General features: G+C 29.1%; 1 protein-coding gene across 1 annotated transcript; it reads left to right on the top strand.

Moving 5' to 3' along the window:
• The first annotated feature begins 18,339 nt into the window (after positions 1–18,339).
• On the top strand, positions 18,340–21,621 carry LOC126898822 (uncharacterized). The gene is made up of 3 exons (XM_050673214.1): positions 18,340–18,727; positions 20,482–20,836; positions 21,046–21,621. The coding sequence occupies exons 1-3, from the start codon at positions 18,491–18,493 to the stop codon at positions 21,372–21,374; spliced, it is 921 nt and encodes a 306-aa protein (XP_050529171.1). The 5' UTR covers positions 18,340–18,490; the 3' UTR covers positions 21,375–21,621.
• The last annotated feature ends 611 nt before the right edge of the window (positions 21,622–22,232 follow it).

Consider the following 22,232-nt stretch of genomic DNA (forward strand, 5'->3'; position numbering starts at 1 on the left):
AACTTTTAAGTATTTACCTTCTAGATCATTTGAGCGCTTGAGAATATTAAAAAGCGTCAATACCTTTACACAATTTTGTAAAATAACTAAAAAAATGATACTTGGAATGAATATTTTCTGAAAAATAATATCAAGTATGACGTTAGCTTAAAATAGAATTAGGATTACCTAGAAGGATTTTATAAAAAAACATTCAATTAATTATTTATATTTTCATTCATTTTACATACATTTGTAAAATTGCCACATTTTTTAGTATTACTAAAGAATACTTAAATACCACATGGTGTTCATTATTTCTTATTATCTTGATTCTAATATTTATATGGGGTATAATTCATAAATTTTTATAATAATTAGTCACTTGGAATAATTGCAGTAAATATCAAGTTCATCAATTACAATCAATGAACACTTAAATTATAAAATAATTTGACACAGTGGAGTAGTTGCATAGAGGGAACTTGGCATAGTTGACTCAAATACAGATGATATCTAACATTTATTAAAAATACTATTATAAAAAAATGCTTCGATGCAAATCTTTAACATTTAATATTTAGAAGGAATTATTTAATTTTTCCAAAAGCAACAAGAACCTCTAATTCATTATTTATATTCAAATTAAAAGTTTTAAAAATTATTAGTATAATACAATTAAAACACTTATTATAGTAATTAAATTTAGTATAAAATTGTTAACTAATGGTCTAAAATTGTATTAATTATGGAAAAATAATATAGATAATTTTTTTATTTCTTTTAAATATTCTTTTCAGCTCTCATCGGACCGATTTCATTCAACGATAAATTAAAAGATTACAAATCGAATCTAGTTGAAGACATTAAATTAAATTAAAGACAAAAATCAATAATATCAATAAAATTTCTATAGCTGGTAACCTTTTTAAATTTATAGAATTAAAATAAGAAAAAATATGTAGCTGTCATTTATTTTCTCAGATCTCCCTTAACCAATTTTTTTCAAGAACGGGTCAAATGATTACAATTTGTATCTAGTTGAAGATATTACCCTCAAAAATTAAAACAAAATTCTAATTTATCAATTAAACAGTTACGTATCCCATGTCTTCATACAGACAATTAAAATCATTCATTTCTAATATTACAAGTATTAATTGTCGAATTAGGTTTGATATGATAATAGGTAGTAACAAAAAAATTAAATCATTTTACTTTGTAATTTATTAATTTTTTAACTCTACTTAAGTGTGCTACTACCAGTCTATAATATTCCAAATTACAAAATTTTAATTAAATACAAATTAAATTAAATTTTAATTTAATTATAAAAAAAAATTATTATCAAATTTACCTAAATTTAACAATAGATTTTTACAATTATAAACAAATTTTATAATACGCTCAATTGAGTAGATTTTATTAATAACTTTTTCATTGGTTAAGTAAAAGATTAAAATTAATTAAGTTCAATTGTAGAATATTTTTAAACACCAAAACATTCTTCGAAATTATTACTATGATTTCTATTTAAGATATCTATTACGATGACAATGCAAAAAAATATTGAGCTTCACTAATATATTTACTGTAAATAGTCATCATTAAATTTCCTGATCAATATTAATCGAAACAATTCCATTTTTTAAATTCTTATAATATTTTAGCTTCGATGCAAATTGATAATGTACTAATTTTACTATGATGTATTTTTTTTTTCTGTTACCACTCTTTCTCAGCTCTCACTGGACCGATTCCTTTCAAGGATACGTCAAAAGATTACAAATCGTATCTAATCGAAGACATTACCCTCAAATATTGAAAAAAATTTCCCTCAATTCCCGTAAATTTCCAAAAAAATTACAAATTTAACAATTGCTAATTTTCGAAATTTTTTCAATTTTTTTTGCTTGAAACTGCCATAACTTTTTTAAAAATGACTAAATTAATATAATTTTTCTTATAGATGATTCATATCTTTACCTATCATTTGGTATATTTTTTTTTATAAATCTGAACCTTATACCAATTTCTTAACATAAACTCTTTATAAATATGTAAATTCCCATGTATGATTTTCATGTATGAAAATGCTTTGTCTTATATTACAAAGCATATGCAATAGTATCAACAGAAAAAGAAGTGAAGATCTAAACTTCTATAAGTGAATAATTATACATATAAACAGATGATTATAGACATATTAAAGTGAAAATACTCAAGTGATATAGAAAGTGTCTATTATTTGGAAATATGTGATCTTGTTTGCATGTACAACTTAATTGTATCACGTAAACAAGATGAATGTTAGCATTAGCATTAAAACTAGTTTTCATTTGACGATTCATATTAGACAATATAGATTCAAAATAAGATTATGATTATGATTATTAAACATAGGTTTAACTGAGCTTAACTCGACTCATCATATGGCGAATTCGGTACCGACATACTATCGCACCCCAATTACCTATCTTAATTTTAATTTGGATGGCGAGAATGTAGATGAATATTCAGAGTGGTATTTATAATTTGTAAATAATAATTTTGTTTTGTTGTAAGTTAATTATTTTTTTCTTTCATATTTTGTATATAATATGAATAATAATATACATTAAAGCTAACATAATTAGCAATTGCTTTTAGTGTTATGCATGTGACAGGATGAAGTACAGGAGCAGGATCTTTAAACATAGTTTTTTCATATACATATTTTATTTTATGTCATGAAATTTAACATTTTTACATGTGATAAAGAATACTGTACAAGTATGTGCGGTACAAATCCATCATACAAATGCCTTGTTATTTAACTGACAAATGTGTAGACGTTTTTATTTTAATCATAGTTAATATTATTTTTTAATATCATTATAATAATTCTATTGCAGTGATTGATATGTTAAAGCAGTCCGACACAATTACAGTCCCGTCTTTTGACTTACGTATCAACTACGTTCGCTGCTAATACAACTGCATATGCTCTAGTAATTTAAGACAATGTATTTACACATACACCTTTTGACGGAACCATCCGTATATTTTAACATTTTTTACATGTTTATGTAAACATTTATTATAAACTTTGCAATTAATATTATTATTACAGTTATTATTATTATAAAATTGTTTGAACGGAACGGCCGGTAATAATATGCGGGTTAGTTAACGTTCGTTTAGGTTGTCTAATTATGCCGGAGAAAGAAGTAGGGAGTGGACTGTATATAAGAGGATGGTATTTACACTAAATAAAAAAATAAGAATTACAAGACAAGGAGTTATATATTAAAGTAACAATATTTATATAAACTATCATAGAATTGATGATTGGGGGGGGGGGTCACTTAATACTAAAATGGCTAACAAGGCATCTCTGAACAAAATAGATAAAATATAATATAATAATTACAAACAAATAAAAAATTAACTGTGTAACGTACAATAAATGAAAGATGATTGATGACGGTGAAAATGAACATTTGGAATACTTAACATTAAAATGTTGAAGACTACAAGGGTAGTCGATACAAACGGAGGCACTTGTTATGTACACGAAGAGCGCACAATGGCATAGACTGGTATAGCAATTCTATACCCACGACGAATCATCAGAGTGGTTAATCCATTAAAACGACTATGAGCTAGATCAGTGGTCGGCAACCGGCGTCCCGCGGGCCGTATCCGGCCCGCGTGGCTATTGAATACGGCCTGCTTTAAATTCTAAATCGACTAATTTAATTGAATATCATTTTGTATAAATATAATTGAACGTTGCGTTTTTGGTACGGGTATTTTATATAAGTCATATTATTATTTTAAGTTTTAGATAGTATTTTTTTGCATAATAAATAATGTAATTATAAATTTTTTTTTTTTATCTGGCCCGCGAACTCTTTTTAATTTGTAAATGTGGCCCGAGAATTAAAAAAGGTTGCCGACCACTGAGCTAGATGCACCATAGAACCACGTAGCAAGGGCTAGCAATGGTGGCGAGAACGCAAAATTCACAAAAGAGACCGATAAGAACTCGGCTAGACACAAAAAATCACGTACGTGAGTATCCAACGTAATAATGAATCCCTCGCACAACCGGTGGTGGCAGCGCGAGTGGCGCTATCAGTCACAACAAATCTAAGAAAAAACGCCCTCTTGTGATGCATATCCAACAAAAATAAATATATTATATACAAATAACAACAATTTATTTTTCATTTTAGATAATCAGTTTATTACAAGAAACTAGTACATTGTGAAGCCCATGGACTATAATTATTTTCTTGGGTAAACACTGTTGTAGTGAAAAATGTTGGACAATTATTTTCATAGCACATTTTTTCTTCTTTTTCCTAAAACATAATTATAAATTTAATAACAATAAAGGTTATGACAATCTATGTTCAATAAACTCACATTAATTTGAAGCATATTTTCGGGCCAAGACTTGACCCATCGATCGACAATTTCATTATATGCTAAATTCTTCAGCTCGCTTATGTAATTACTGTCACCTTTAGGAAAAGTATCACATATTTCTTTGTCATTCAAACATCTTATAAAATTAACCATTTCATAATTGTTTCTTAAAAAATTATTTTGAAGTTTTTAATTCCATGTGCTTTAAAAGCTTGTTTTTTTAGTTTTTTTAAACTATATTTATTTTTTACTTTTTAGTTTCATGTTATGATAGTAGTTACTATCAATATCATGGTTGTAACGGGTAACGGGAAATCACAGTACAATTCCGGAGAGGGAGTCTAAGAAACGGTTACCCTATCCAAGAAAAGCAGTAGGCGCTCAAATTACCCATTTTCGGAACATGGAGGTAGTGACGAAAAATGACGAAACGGAAATATCACCTGTAATCGGAATGAATACACTTTATACTGGGTCAATCCATGCCAAATCATCCAGAAGTGTTTGCACGACCACCTCATATTTTTCTGAAATTTTCAGGGTTTATTCATTATGCTATATTTAGATTAAAACAATTTTTTTTTTTATGATCTTCCCATTTTTATGGCTATTTCAATGTAAAAAAAGTTAAAAATAGCTAGATCGTTAAAAAACACACAGATTATTCAATTTCAACTCAATCGAATTAAAATTTTAGATATGACCCTATTATAACTTAAAGTTTACATTAAAAAAAATGATGTGAAATTCTAAACTTTCATGACTTTCAAAAAATAGCGCTTTTTTGTAAAAATTGGCGTTTTTGAGCTCACTTAAAACCATTAAGAAGTTATTATTTTATTATGATTTTTACATGTGGTATTGCATAGTGTATAATGTATATTTCAACTAAATTTGAAATATTTAAAACAATTATCTTGGGATTTAGATGCCTACAAAGTTAGAAATTTTATAAAAATACGTGTATTCTAAGTGCAATATCTCTGTCGGGTAACCTAATTTTCAAAAAATTTTTTTTAGTTTTGTAGATATACAAAACTAACTTTTGTATATCTGTTTTATACACCTTAAAAATTTGAAGTTTTAGAAAAATGTGTAACATGTAAAATTTAGCATTAGAAAATCAGTAAAAATCAAATAATTTAATGATAGTTTTTTGTTGTTTTCAAACCACATTTTTGTAATTTTTTTTGTATATCATTGTATATGTATTTTTATGATCATTATTTTTTTTGATAGTAAATAGTAACAGTTGCTTGTTGTTAATTTGGGGGGGCCAGATATATTTTTTTTTTTTTTCTTTATTAATATATACACAATCTATACACAAACGGCACAATAAGAGTATTAGCTAAGATAAACAAGAATGAAATATTGAGTGAAGAAGCCACCCACCGATGACACTTTCGTCTTTTAATTATTTTGTTTTGTCCTTATACGCAATTTTTTTTTTTTTTTTTTATTTTATGGATTGAGTAGGTCTCTGCACCATTTACGCTTAAGGCGGCGAGGAGGGTTACCAGGGATGGTTAATGAAGATAGATTTTTTATGAGCTCGTTTGGATGAGAGCTAAGGCGTAGGTGGAAACGTTTATAATAATTTTTTGCCTCTTCTTGAATTGTTTTCATACGTAAATCTTTATGCAGAGAGTGATTTGACACATATGGTGGACAATTGGTAATTTTTCTTAGTATTTTATTTTGGAACCGTTGAATTTTATTTAGGTTAGAAATTTTTGCGTTGCCCCAAAGCTGTAAGCCGTACGTCCAGATTGGCTTTAGGAGAGATTTGTAAAGGAGTAGTTTAATATTTAGGTTTAAGTGTTTGTTGTTGACGATTAGGGTTTTGAGTATTTGTAGGCGGGAGTTTAATTGTGATGTTTTGGCTTTGATGTGTTGAGCCCAAGTAATGCGGCGATCAATAGTTAGCCCTAGGTATTTAACGTTTGGGGATGAGGGAATCCGAGTGCCAAAAATTGATATCTCTGGACATGGTGCTAATTTAAGTGTGAATGTAGTATGTACTGATTTGGCTTGGTTTATTTTAAATCGCCACTTTTTGTACCAATCTTCCATAAGTGAGAGATGATTTTGTAGGTTTTTGGAAGCTATAATAGGATCTGAACTGGATGATATTATGACTTTATCATCCGCATAGTCTGCTACTAAAGTGTTGGGTGTGGTCGGTTGGTCGGATGTATAAATATTGTAAAGAATTGGGGAGAGTATTCCGCCTTGCGGAACGCCTGCCGCAATTCCTGCTATATTAGAGTCCGAAGAGCCATAATGAACCTGAAAGTAGCGGTCTGTGAGATATGATTTCAGTATTATGTAATATGTTGGGTGTAGGAATTGCTTTAATTTGTATAGCAGACCTTCGTGCCATACTCTGTCGAAGGCCTGGGATACGTCAAGGAATGCACAGGTGCAGTAAAGTTTTTTTTCGAGGGCAAAAGAGGCGGCGTCAACAACTCTATGGACTTGGTGAATAGTCGAGTGTTGAGCACGAAAACCAAATTGATAGTCAGGTATAATTTTTTTATCGAACATGATCGGAAGGATACGCTTAAGCAAAAGCCTTTCCAGTATTTTGGCAAAAAACGGTAGTAAGCTGATCGGTCTGTAAGAATTTACGGAGTCAGGTGGTTTGTTTGGTTTAGGGATTAAAATGATTTTAGAGAATTTCCATAGGAGAGGAAAGTATGAGAGCCTTAGGGTAGCGTTGAAAATGTGCGTAAGAAGGATAATTGCACGTTTTGGTAAGCATCTGGTGACTTCGGCTGTAATTAAGTCAAATCCTGGGGATTTCCTAAGTGAGTATTTTTGTATTGTATATTTTACTTCACTGGGCGTGAAGTGTTTTACTGGTAGAGATATAGGGAGAGGAGAGTCAAGATACATTTGTACTGTGTTTGTAGTAACTGTTGAGGATGTTTCAGGGTTAGGTAGGAATATTTCCTGAAGATGATTTTTGAATAGTTCTGCTTTTTCAGCATCAGTAGAAGCAAGACTACCATCTGGGTTTTTTATTGGGGGCGATGTGGCTTTATATTGGAGAGTTTGTTTTGTTGCCTTCCAGAGACTTCCATCTTTGGCCGAGAGGTTATTCAAGTAGTTTTCAAATGAAAGATCTTTATTTTTAGATAAAACTTTCTTGAGAGAGTTAGCTAATCTATTGTAATTTTGTTTAAGAGATGGGAGACGGTGTCGTTGGTACAGGGCTCTTGCTCTCCTTTTTTCCACTATAAGTGCACGTATATGACTCGGCAAAGAGGGATGATATGAATAGGAATGATTTACTTTAGAGATGGATGACCATGCCGCTGATTGAATTATATTTGTGATGCTATTTACTGCTAAGTCTATATCATCCGTGGATTTTAGTTTAATATTAAGTTTTATTTTTTGATCAACAAGGTCATGAAATTTGTAACGATCAGTTGTGGCATTGAAAAGTTTGGGAGGTTCCGGACAAGTTAATGGATAATCGTTAAGTGTTAATATAACAGAAGAGTGGTCCGAGTTTAAGTCTAAGATATTATCAGTAGAGTGAAATAAGTTAGATGGGATTTTAGAAACAAATATGTCAAGTATATCTGGGTTTTTTTGAGCAGAAGTTGGCCAGTAAGTAGGACCTGGGGGGGCAAGTATTTTAAGTTTTTTTGTACATACGACATCACGTAGTACAAGACCACGTGGGTTATTTGTGCGACATCCCCAACTTTGATGTTTGGCGTTAAAGTCGCCTCCAACTATAAAATTGTTACCAAAGGTGCAAAAATAGTTATTGAAGTCAGCAATTGTAACAGAATGTCTTGGAGGTGAGTATAGTGCCGCAATTGTTACAGGAATATTATTTATGTTGATTAAAATAGCACAGGACTGTAAGAAGTTTTGACAGAAATTAGGAAGAACTTGGAATGTAATGGTGGATTTAATTAGTATGGCGACTCCGCCGTGAGCTGTATTATCTGGATGATTGGCTTTCAGTAATTTGTAACCTGGAATATGTACCTTAGAGTATTGAGTGAGATGAGTTTCAGTAATTAATGCAATATCAATACGTTTGTTTTGTAGTACTGATTGGATTTCAATAACATGATTTTTAAGACCGTTTGCATTGAATAGTAATATTAAAAGGGATTTACTTGTGTGTGTGTTGTTATTCATTTTTTATTATCTAAAAGACTAGTTATTACTTTGGTAAGTAGGGATATTAAGGGATTTATTAAAGATTTAAAGTCCTCTAGGAAACTTGTTATTGTTTTGTTGATATCAGCTGTCGGTGGGGGCAGCTGTTGATTTGAGGAATGGCCTGACGTGATCTGTGCATAGGATGGAGTGGGGTTTGGGTTAGCATCATGAGTAGGGTGGCTGTCTTTTACAACTAGTGACTTATCTCTAATATTATCTGACAAAAAATAATGATTACTAGTGGCAGGTTTCTTACGTCGTTGAAGGTCCTTATATACTGCACAACCTTTGTAACTAGCTGGGTGATTCCCTTGGCAGAGTGCGCATGATGGTGAAGTATCACGTGGATTTGGACAAGCGGATGATGGGTGGCCGGCGCCGCAGCGAACGCATCGTGGTGGGTAGCCACAGTACGTTTTTGTGTGACCGTAGTTTTGGCAATATAGACATTGGCTTATAGTTTTAGCTTTGAACGGTTCTTCTACTTTGATTTTTGTGTGTAATAGATTTGTCAATTTGTATATATCTTTTGATTGGTTGCTGGGTTCTAGATCAACAAAAAAAAGTGGTAATGGGTGCTTATTTGTTTTGTGTAGAACATTGGTAATATTTCTAACTTCAAAATTATGAAATTCTAATTCAGATTTTATAAGACTAGTTGGCGTTGATGGATGTAGGTTGCGAATTACGACGCGGACGGGCTTATCTTGTTGAAGCTGATAGGTGTGGTATTCGGCTTTTTCTTCCTTTAAATACCGTATCAGTGACCTATATGCATCTGGAGTGCTAGTTTGAATTTTTAATCTGTCTGCAGATGATTTGCAGACAAAGTTTTCAACACCGATTAATTCTACAAGTACTGTGCATAGTTCTGGAAAATCCTCGACACCTCTTACAAAAATCGGAGGAGGGGGTTTAATTGGTGGATTATTAATACACTCTGTCTGCATGTCAGTAGTAATGTTTTCAGTAGAAACATTGAGCGGGAAATCGAATTGATCATTTAACTGATTGGATTGTTGGTCTTCGTTTGAAGCGAGGGCTTCATAACGATTTGCTGAAGTGAATATTTTTTTTCTTGTTTTGGGAGGTTGTACACGTGGAGAGTTTGGTTCTGAATTAGTAGAACTAGAGAGATTTCTTTTAGATCTTTGTACAGTCCATCCTGCTTCTGATTGATTATTACTTGTGTCTAGTGATGAGTTGAAGGTTTTATTTTTACTAATTGTTAACGGGGATACGCTGTTATTTGTTATACTAATATCATTATTATTATTCTTGTTGTTGATGTTATTTCTGCTAGTCATTTTAACTAGAATGTAATTATTATAATTAAATTACTAAATAAATGAAGTAACAATCACAATGCGATTGCAATAAAATAAATGAAGACGACGGTGGGATGCGATAACGTAATGTATTATTATTAATAATAAGGAGACCGCCGAGGCGGCCGCCGATAAGACCGTATGCACTTGGGCTGCTAATATTACAGCTAGATGACAATTACCGTTCGATATTTTACGTTTGTTGCTGTGCACAAGACTCTAGTTGAGAGTGAAAAATAAGTAGAGTGGTTACATAGACAAGTCACATCTTGATAACCGGTTTAGCAATAATAAACGAAAACACACGTTGTACGATAAGACAGTAACTTAGACCGCACTATACGCACATGCGTATCGAACGACGGCTATCGCGGAACTGAGGGGGCCAGATATAACATTTTTTTATTATGCATTGTTTTTTAAATTCCGTTAAAAATATTCCTAGTCAAAAAAGTGGTCTGATGTTTTCTCGCTTATCCATTTTTTGGTTCGGACTAATGGTATTTAGAAAATTAGAATTGTTTGCTATAACAATGATAACGTAGATCATGGTGTATTTAGGTGTGCTTTTATTGCGAGATAAGCTAAATTTCAGTGTTACCCATTAACTGATTCTTCTACCACACTAAATCACTTCAATCGAATCATCTGGGGAATCAATTCATTCGTAAATTACTCATCCCTGCTTAGTACATACTAAAATATTAGTGTTACCCATGAACCGATTCTTTTTACCACGCTGAATCAATTCAATCAAATCTAGTTGTCGAATCGATTCACTGAATCGATTCATTCGTGAATTACTCATCCCTAGTCCGACTCGCCCACCAACAAAACACGGTTATACCTAGTGCATGATACGTTTACGTACTTAAGTCGTATTATTTGTATATATATTCTAATTACTATTAAAATTTATATATTAACACGATTTATTCTAATCAATAGATATAAAGTATTCATTCCGATTACGAGGGATGATTCCCGTATCGTCATTTTTCGTCACTACCTCTATGTTCCGGGAGTGGGTAATTTACGCGCCTGCTGCTTTCCTTGGATGTGGTAGCCGTTTCTCAGACTCCCTCTCCGGAATCGAACCCTCATTTCTCGTTACCCGTTACAACCATAACTACTATCATAACTNCGTGTTACACCCATGATATTGATAGTAACTACTATCATAACTAGAAACTAAAAAGTAAAAAAAATAAAATAAATATAGTTTAAAAAAATTAAAAAAAAACACGCTTTTAAACTATATTTATTTATATTTTATCCGTAGTACAATCGTTCATAACAAATTATCATTGTGATAACAAAACGTCCAGCTGACCACTACAGTACTGTCAATAATTCAACCGGTCCCAGATGTCTGTCAACTAGGCATGCACTGATGTCGGTGTTTGTTTCCCCTTCCGGTCCATTTGTGTCATCGCCGTCAAGTGGCTGTTCGTTCCAATCTGTCTCCAGCCATCAACGTATTTTTTTTTTCGTATACTGAACATATCATGGCTGCTTAACTTTTACTTTTGGCCCTGGCGATCGGGCCATGGATTCATTTGTTGGCTACGGCCTGGACATCATCATAATTATATTTTGGTAACTTTGTACAGCATTCCCGTCTTTCTTTATTTTTGTCCATTTCATTGTTCCTCTATTCGTGCATTGTCACGAGGTTTCTTTAAAAATAACTTAAATGACATTAAAATGTTTAAAATATTTTAATATGATTATTTTGTCTGATCTCTTGGCACATTTGCTCATTGACTATTGGTAAATTATTGTAAAATATCATTTTCTTCCATCCGGTAATTATTTTGTCATGTTGAGTGTAATAAAACCTCATATGTATTGGACCAATCTAGACGTGCTTAGAAGTCTCAAGGCTCGGTATAAAAGGCCTAGATCCATATTGACCGATGTCAAATTATTCGTTTGAGCATTATTGCAATGATAACTATTTTATTTTATTCAATATTGAAAAATACGCTCCTGGACCTTGGTCAAATCGAACATAGTCAATACAGCAGTGTTAGAGATTATTTTCTCCCTCATTTCCTTTTTATTTTATTTGTCCTTTAGATTATTTAATAATTTGTAATCATTTTAACTATGACTTGAAATATGTTATATAAAAGAATTTGTAATTTTATTTTATTTTGAGCATTTGTAATTGGTAACTGACAATATTTTATTGTACTTCGGGCATCATTAAATTATTTAAACTTAAATTTATTGTTAGTTATTTTATTATATAAAATAGAACATAACCATATTACTCGTCTACTAGTTTTTAATTCCTTTTCTCCTAGAGTTAAGGTAAAACAACCCAGCACAGTGGGGACGTGGCATAGTTGGGTCCAGTATAGATTTAATCTGACAGTGATTAAAATCACTATCATAAGAAACGCTTCGATGCAAATCTGTAGATAGTGTTTAATTNAATTTTAAAAAATTGGTGTATTATTCCAAAAGCTACATGAGCTGCTAGTTCCTTATTAATATCCTAATTAAGATATAGTATGTCAAATGAAAAAGAGATTATTAAAAAATATTATTTCTCATAAAAAATTGTATTGATCCATATATTTTTCAAAAAGTTATAGCACTTTAAAGTAATAAATGTAAATTATAAAATCGAGAATTTTCACACAAAAATAGCATTTGGTAGTCATTTTTACCATGAAGACAAATTCAGAGGTCAAATTTTTTTTTTCAAATTAAAGTATATTACATAAGCTTTAATTTAAGGTATATATAAAATTGTCAGTCTTTCCGGAACANATACATAAATAAAAGTGTCAGTCTTTCCGGAACATTTTCAAAAGTTAAGTTGAAAAAGTTAATTTTTTTTGAAATAGTTGTCATTTTAAATCCCTTTCTGTGGGCAGATAAAGGGTCAAATTTATAAAAAAAATATACCAAATGATAGGTAAACACATCAATTATCTATAAAAAAAAAAAATTATATTGAGCTGAGAAAAAGTGGTAACAGACACAAAAAAAAACATCATAGTAAAACCAATACCTTCTCAGCTTCGCATCGAAGCTAATAGTGTTTTTTTAACTACGGCAGCCGTTTAAATGTAGAAGATAGTGTCGGGACAATTTTTTTTTCATTTTATAGTACATAAAATAAGCTTTAATTTGATATATATTTAAAAGACGCAGTATTTCCAGAACATTTTCAAAAATTAAGTTGAAAAAGTTAATTTTTATAAAAAAGTTGCCATTTTAAATCTCCCCCAATGAGCAGGTTAAGTGATAGATTTTCAAAAAAATGATATCAAATAAAAGGTAGATATCTAAGGTTTTAGTATAAAAAAAAGTTATGTTGATTTTTCAAAAAGTTATGGTAGTTTTAAGAAAAAAAAGTGAGAAAAATGATAAAATTTACCGATTTAAAAATTTGTAATTTTTTTGGATATTTCCCCCATTTGCGGGGAACGAGGGAAAATTTTTCAATTTTTAAGGGTAATGTCTCCAACTAGATACGATTTGTAATCTTTTGACGTATTGTTGAAAGAAATCGGTTGGGTTTTTTAAGACACAAAAAAAAAAAATAAATAAACACATCATGGTAAAATTAATACCTTCTCAGCTTCGCATCGACGTTAATAATGTTGACAACCTTTTAAGGGATAATTCTAAAGAGTCGTTATTAGAAAAATAAGTTTTAAATAAAAAGCAAAAATGTATTATTTCAATATTTATTTTAAGATTAATCAAGTGGTTTATGATAAACCGATCACTCTGTATATAAAAGTATCACTATGCCCGAGAATCTTCAAATGTTAAATTAAAAAAGTAAATTTTTTGTGAAAAAATTGCCAAAATATCAGTATTATTAGTTGTTCGTATTTTTATAAACTCACAACAATGTGCTTTTGTACCATACTTTAAGTTTAAGTGTTGATGAAGTCATAATTATAATTAATGCTACGTATCTAAAAATAGTGGTATTACAAAAAAACAATTAGCTACCTTTATTTGTAATCCCTCGCGTATTAACATGTATATTAACTCAAAAGTTTTAAATTTTGAAGTTGTATATATTTTTAACGAATAAAGATATGTTAAAAATTCAAATGCCATTAATTGTTAAAGTAAAACAACATTTTATTAAATTCTAATTATTTGTTTCCACTTGAAAAAATAAAATGGATACTCTTACAAGGCATAAGGGATGAGCTGAAAAAGTATTTCATATCCTATAATTCAAGAATAATATGCAACGATAGTAAAACGAACGTGATTAATAAGCTGTTATAAATCTTTAGTTTTTTTTAAGGAAGGTTTTCAAACCTACGTCGTCGATAATTACTTACGATGATCATATAGGCCTCGTTCGAATCGAATCAAATATATCAGCTTAGATTACCTTGATCAAATATTATTTGTATATACCTGTATACGTTTACTAGAAGCTCTGTTTTTCAGCATTAAAATAATATTGCAACCCCCAATAAAGCATTATTTTTTTGTAATAATTAATAATATATTTTCATATGTGTTTAATTAATTAGTTGCTTATGAGTATTTAAAGTACCGTTGTTTAATAATCATAAGGTCAAAAATAATAAAACATGATGATATTAGGTTTTAAATTTTTCAAACAATAATTTTATTATCTCAGAAAGCTGTTTAAGAAAAACATTTAAGTAGTACTTTTGTAGAAAATTACTAATTATATATCATTAATATAACTGTATTATTTGGTTCACAAATAAGTATTTTAAAGAGTGTGTACTGGTTATGTTTACTTTTATAATGAGGTATTTTTCAATAATGTTTTAATTCATGTCTAATTATAAAAAAAATTACAACTTCCAAAATATTGTTACAGAACTCAATATAGTAATAATTTTATATTTTAAACTGAAATCAGACTATATAATAGAATTATTTGGCAATAAAATGTATGACTTACCATATTAAAGTTTTTTGTAATTTTCAATACTTCGTTAAAATTTATAATTAAAACTATTTTAAAAACTAATAAATATTAAAAATATTTAACACAAAAAAAAATTACTAGAAATCGCTGATACGTATTTTGAAAACAATGTGACTATTATCAAAGCTAAACATATACTTACATTTCAAATTTTATATAAAATTTCATTTAAAATTTTTTTAAATATAGATTATCATTCGTCATTATGAGCAAAAATATTTAATAACTTATTAAATTTGATTTATATTTTCATAAATTACATTATTTGTTTCATTTTCGAATAATAAATTATTGATTTATGTCAATGCTAACCATGCAAAACAATTCTTTAAAAATATTGTATTTTTTAAATTGTTAAAATTATTTTTGTTATAAAAACATAATACGTGTTTATAATGCAGTGTCATTTATTGAAAATTATATCCACAATATTTTTGTGGTAATAAATAAAGTTTTATTGATTTTTTTTAAATGACCATCATAAATACCAATTGTAATGTAAAGAAAAATATTTCTTAGTGTAGTTTATAAGGGTAAATAATCCAAATCTTCATAGAAAGAGGAGTGATTAACCATACTTATAATTAGGTGATTATTATGATACTAGTGTAAAGTATTTTCTGTGATAAATTACTTAGTCATTTCTACGAAATCCATATATATATGTATATATATATATATATTGATAAGCCTATCTGAATCGATAGAGATTGATCACATTCAGTATCGAATCGAATAAGATCGATTTTGAATAACCTAGATAAATATACTAAAGTATCTATTTGTTTGTATTATAAATGTGCAGTAAAGCAGTAGCGTTTACATATTATGATTTATTTGAGTCATATGAGTGTATTGTACATTAAATTATCACTTATAATATTAATATATAATTTGTGACACCCCAAGGTCATGGCTGCTCCTTCAAAGCCACTACCTCATTGTATACTGGACCGTTACACACACGCGTTATCGTCGTGGTGTAAAGTCCAACAAATGCCTAGCGTCGAAACCCGCCACAATAATACGTTGATTAGTCATCTTGTGACACCATCATGTATCTGTCGTTCATCTACACTACAGCCTGTCTTTTCATCATTAGTTACGTGCGGTAATTAAATACACATAGAACTGTTCATTATTTCTTTTATTATTTTATTTATTGTCACTTTCGACTTTATTTGAAAAACCTGGTAATAAACGACTCAACGCCAACTACAACTTAGACATTATGTTTTGTTTAAGATCAAGATTAGCAAAATAGTCGTAGCTAAAAAACGCTTCGATGCAAATCTGTAGATAGTGTTTAATTTTAAAAAATTGGTGAATTATTCTAAAAGCTATGATCTCCTATTTCCTTATTTATATCCTGGTTACAAGTTTTATGATTTATAAGTGTAATATATGTGATGGTGTCACGTTACCAATATCGTGAGAATTATTTTAATAAAATAAAGACAGCACATCCGCTGCCTGAGACTGATGAATTAACAAATAATATTTATTGCCAATTTGGCAATAGTTCTAATTATTATAAAAACCCAAAAGACCTGCCCATCGTGGTCAGTCGACTCCAGTGCCTTGTGTCATTCATCAGTCTCAGTACTCGGTTGTCGCTGTCCGGCTTACTGCTTAAAGTAAAGTCTTTGTTTATTCCTTTTTTAAACCTATCTACTCTCTTCCACACCATTTCAGAGTACTTGTGTCTTGCACTTCGTCTGCACCTCATACCTAGGTGTTATCCTTATTCCCTTCCTATATCAACAGCCTTTCGACACCCACAGCTAATCCGGAGTGTCAGCACGGTGAATACCAAGACAGCAGGCACCAAATCCTCATATTCATCTTCGCATCACAATAACGATTACATTTACGCTTTTATTTTATTGTATTACGACATATATGAATTAATATATAAAGAGAAATGGTTTTATTTCGATAAAAATTATGTCAAATCAAAAAAAAAAATATATATGAAATAATAGGTAAAGACATCAAACATCTATAAAAAAAGAACAATTATATTGATTTGTTCATTTTTAAAAAAGTAATGGCAGTTATAAGTAAAAAAATTGAAAATTTTTCAAAAATTAGTGATTTTTAAATTTGTAATTTTTTTGGAAATTTTCTCCAGTTACAGGGATTGAGGGAAATTTTTTCAATTTTTGAGGGTAATGTCTTCGACTAGATACGATTTGTGATCTTTTGGCGCATCTGTAATATAGGTCATTATTTTATAAAACTGAAAACAAAGCAATTTTGTAATGTTTGATTTAACTATGAATTTCTTGATCTATTATTACAAAAATATAATATAGTCTATTATTTGTAAACCTAGAAGTAGAACACTTATGTAATGTTTAGATTAATTGTAATTCCCCAAATTATTGTTACTAGACCAAGAAGTAAATATTTATAAACCTTTTTGAAAATGATTACTATATGAATTTTATAAAAAATAAAACAAACAAAATATTTTAGTATATAAGATGAAATGGAATGAATTTGAAAGGGGGGGAGAAAGAGAAGACCTCGGGAGTACCGAAGGTAATCTCTTTCCGTGTGGTACGTTTGTGACATTAAGTTTTTATTTTGTGTATTATTTATTTATCCGGTTTTAAGTGTATCAATTTTTTATATGTTTTATTTTGATTGATTATATCTTTATTAACTACATTTTGCGTTATTATTGAACTACTAAAACTATAAGTTAGAACAAAAAGATTGTTCCATAATTTAAATACAACACATCGTTGAAAGAAATCGGTTCGGTGAGAGCTGATAAAATGTAGTAACAGACACAAATTGATTACATTATAATATAATCAAACATCAAAATATAATATTATTATATTGTTATAATGAAAATATTAAAAATAAATAATATTTTAAAAAAAGGTGCGTTGTCAACGTTATATTTAATAAAACGCTCTCAAAAAATATAAATTAAAAAATTTTGATTTAAAAAAAAATATTTGCATTATAAAAGTTTGTTCGTTTTAATAGGTTTTAAATACAATGTTTTGTTGCTTAATACTTATAGTTTCATTAAGTCTACTAACAAAAGCAAAATCGCAAAATAATAACACATTATCATTAATGTTGAATGGACATTATATTAGATGGGTGTCATCTAAACAACAAGAAAAGTTTATTAATGATAAACTTTATGTTCCCAAAAATATTATCTATACAAGATTTCAGTTGTGCTCAGATCGAGTCTTTTTGACAGCGCCTCGTTATAAGTAACTACATATTAAGTTTTTGTATAATAAAATAGTATAAATCAAATAATTTATTCGGATAATACCATAACTTTTAATATTTTTCAATTATGATGTAAGGGATTTAAATTTGAAAAATACAAAACTATAGTCCTGTAAAGATTGATTATAAAATTAAATTTTACTAATTAAATAAATTATATTCAATATTTTTGTGAACAATTTTTATATTTACTTTTGTAATTAACTGTTTATGTGTAGCAGCCACGTTTTCAAACTAAAGTGTTCACTTAAAAAAAAAAAAATTGATACAGAAGAATTGTATTTATTTGTTCAATAAAGCTGATGTAATATTCCGTAGAAGAGGGGTACCTTTCACTTTGGGATACGCAATGCTGACAAACGGCGACAGGTGTTTTAACTATGTGAGAGCATTCCCATCCATAGAGAGTCAAGAAATAGGAAAAGGTTCACGAGAAAGTTCACAACTATTCAATGTTGTTGATATATATCTAGGACAAGATGGAACTCTATGGGCCCTCGATGTTGGAATTTATGAAACCTTAAGCGATCATCCTATTCGAGAAAATGATCCAAAAGTAGTCGGATTCGATATTTCTACAGGAAAGGTAATAATTCAAGAGAATTTTTTCTTAAAAAGATGATTTTAAAATAGATCTGTTTAATAATACGTAGCAATCACGAAATAATTGTTTAAGTGTATGAAGGATACTTTGTATGAACGCATCACCTGATGTTACTAATACGAGTTAGTTAACGTTGGTTGTTTTTTGTCTTCAACGAGGCTATGTTGAGGAGAAAAAATAAAGGTTTTATGAACGATTGGAATGAATTTAATGCATTTAAACAATTATTTGCATTAACACAAATCAGAAGAAAATATTTAGATTAATCAGTTTATCATACTCGATAACCCCCAAAATTAATATAATATTGAGAAAAAACAATTTTTTATTGTATTTTAGTTACATATATTTTTAATATATATATATATATATATATATATATATATATAAATCACTTTTGAAAAAAGTAATGAAAATATATCAAAATCATTTTTTGAAAAACTCTACTACTAGAAATATTTTTTAGAATCCATTCCGACTAACTTTTGGGGTAGTAACTTTATTTTTTCTAATTTTTAATGGCATCATACATATTTAACAGGCTTATAAAAGAACAATTAACGTAATTAAAAAAATATTCTCACGATGTTTTCAGAATATACTTTGGCGGCGAATATTACATTCTTACAATATATTAAAGGTATATTTCTAAAATGTTATAAAAAATATATTTTGACAATATCCTACGGAATGTTTTATGAATAAAAATAAATAGTATATTTCTTGATACATATGTATAATTATTATTAGATATCTACAAGGGAAATAATTTAATTAATTTAATTACATTGTTAGGTAAATATATCAAAAAAATAAAGGAAACATTCGTACATCTAGATAATATTTCAATAGAGAAAATAAAAGGTTAGATAATGATATAATTAAGAAAATGACTGGTTGAAAACCTATTTTGTATCACTATTTCAGAAGTTATTAACTATTTATAGTAATAACTAGTGGTGAGGAGTGGAGGCTGTTATTTTTATCACTAGTCGTTTCCCGACAGTACTCTTCGTCCTACCTATATATAAAAATGCGAAAAACATCTAAATTACTGTTTAAAAATTAAAAATGTATGTTTCCATTAAAAAAAACGAATTTGACGCCCCTATACGTTACGAGGGATGATACTAAAATGTTAGCTGATAAATCAAGAAATATAGGTAACTAAAAAAATAAAGAATTTGTTTTCCAATATTATATTTATTTTTCTAGTAATTGAGTGGTTTATAATAAACCGATCACTTTGTATATATTAATGTAGTAAGTGGCACATAATACTGCCACAATTGTGCTAAGATAATCAAAAAAATGAATTATAAATGTAAATAAATAAAAGATAAAACAAGCATAATACATAAGGCCTAAGTTGTGATGACCTAAAATGATGTTGAATGATCAATATGTTAAGTCGAATGAAATTAGCTATACTTTATAGTGCTTTATAACCATCTGTAAAAATTACAGTATTAAATTATTTAACATAAATTTCTTACTAATTATCATTACTACAATGAGTGTCTTATGAATTATAAAACTAGTAATCAGGATATAGTTAAGGAAATAGAAGTTGATGATGTTTCTGGAATAATCCTTTCTTAAAATTAGATAAAATTATCCATTGAACTTAATAGAATCTTTTTTTATGGTAGTGATTTTAAACACTATCCGATTAATATTCTATCCTAACTATGCCGTGAACTCACTGTGCTACTGTTTTTATTATATGTGAATAGGTCAAATATGTGATATCATTACGTTCACTGTCATGTCTATCTAGAAGCCGACTGCAATATATAGTCGTCGAATACTTGAAAGAGTCTACTACAGTGCTTTACATTGGAGATGGTGGAACTCGATCTATAATTGTGTGGTACGTAGAAAGCAATGAAGGATATAGAATCAAGTTACCTCACATAGTCATTCAGGGCTGCAGTGAGCTGCCACACGAGGATGTATTTTATATAGCACTCATCGAACTATGCACAGGAAATTACCTTTATTTTTCGTATTTATCAAGTTCAGATTTGTATCGAGTACGTACTAAAGATTTACGAAGACAAATGAATCCCCGATGCATAGTTAACATAGGTGAGACTTCATAGTTAAAAATCAACTCATAAGTATATAGATCTGGCATTAAAATGTGCGATAATTATTAACCCAGGACCCAATTTAAATTAGAAAACTACCGAATGACTTTTTACATAATGACCTGATCGCGTTCCCGCAATGCCGACATTATAATTATATATAATTAATATTCATTTGTCTAATCATTAGAGTCTTATGATTAACAGGAAAAAAACCATGCAAAATGGTATTCTTAGGTGTGGGTTATGAAACTGTTCTCTATTTTCGGATTAGAGGTCAGAATCATCTGTATAGTTGGGACTCTAGATTGAGTTTTTTGGAAGAAAACTTCATGGTCGTTAGAAAAAGTAAAGACTGTCGAGCTATCACACACGTAGATGTTGATAATGTTGGCACATTATGGGTATTAGAAAGTAACATTCAAGATTACCTTATGGGGCATGTGGGATGTTATGGACCAAATATGATGTTAGGGCCAGTGCTTGGAGATCCTATACCTGTCTGGAGTAATTGCAATGAAGAGGAAAAATGTTAGACCGTGAATCTTAGTGTGTTAAAATTAATGTTTAATTATTTAACATACCATAGTTGTTGGAATCCAAACTTAGAATCAGATTTTCAATATATTAAACAATCGATATAATCAATAACTTGCTCAATTGATATACTAAATTTGATATGAAAACTTTTGGGAAGAAATTATTTTTACTTTTATTTTTCTAACACAATTTGGTGTCACTTTAAGTTTGAAACTATTAAACTTATTAGTTTAAAATATATATTTTTTTTTTATGAATATTTGTATCTATTAAATTTTAGATTTGACAAAATGTTAATATAGTAAAAATTAATTAAGTTGTTTGATAGTTTTCACATTCTCACTTCTTATCAATAATATTTTTATTGGGTTTGTATTGACTATATGAGAACAAAATAAATAATAATTACTCGTTATATATTTACATATTCTTATAATTTATTTCATCTTATTTTTATTTTTACTTATATATTGTATAAAGATAAATTAAATTATATTATATTATTATTTTTTATTTTTTGATGCTTGGTATAAACAATAAAAGTCAATAATGGTTGGTTTTCAGGGGAGACAATCTAAGTTCAGACATTTTTTACTATTTACAAAGTTATTAAAGGAGTTATTAAAAACACATTTAACTAAATTTACAGAACTGCAAGAATGCAATCATATTAATGACGATGTCAACATTTCAATTATATTAAAAATATTAGGTAAGAAAAGATTAGAACTCATGAACTCTAAATTCCAGTTGGACATTGAATATGAAATAGCTGTATTTATATCGCCAAAATTTAAATCGTTAAAAATGTTTTATGGAATTGACAAATTGAGAATTTTAGATGAAACTGATAT

The sequence above is a fragment of the Daktulosphaira vitifoliae genome, unplaced genomic scaffold (genome assembly GCF_025091365.1).
Source record: "Daktulosphaira vitifoliae isolate Bord-2020 unplaced genomic scaffold, ASM2509136v1 Scaffold_2, whole genome shotgun sequence".
Lineage (NCBI taxonomy): Eukaryota > Metazoa > Arthropoda > Insecta > Hemiptera > Phylloxeridae > Daktulosphaira > Daktulosphaira vitifoliae.

Coding starts and splice junctions, on each gene's coding strand:
- LOC126898822 (XM_050673214.1), top strand. CDS start 18,491: ATGCTGACAAACGGCGACAGGTGTTTTAACTATGTGAGAGCATTCCCA. Junction 18,728..20,481: donor TCGATATTTCTACAGGAAAG/GTAATAATTCAA, acceptor ATATGTGAATAG/GTCAAATATGTGATATCATT. Junction 20,837..21,045: donor CCGATGCATAGTTAACATAG/GTGAGACTTCAT, acceptor TATGATTAACAG/GAAAAAAACCATGCAAAATG.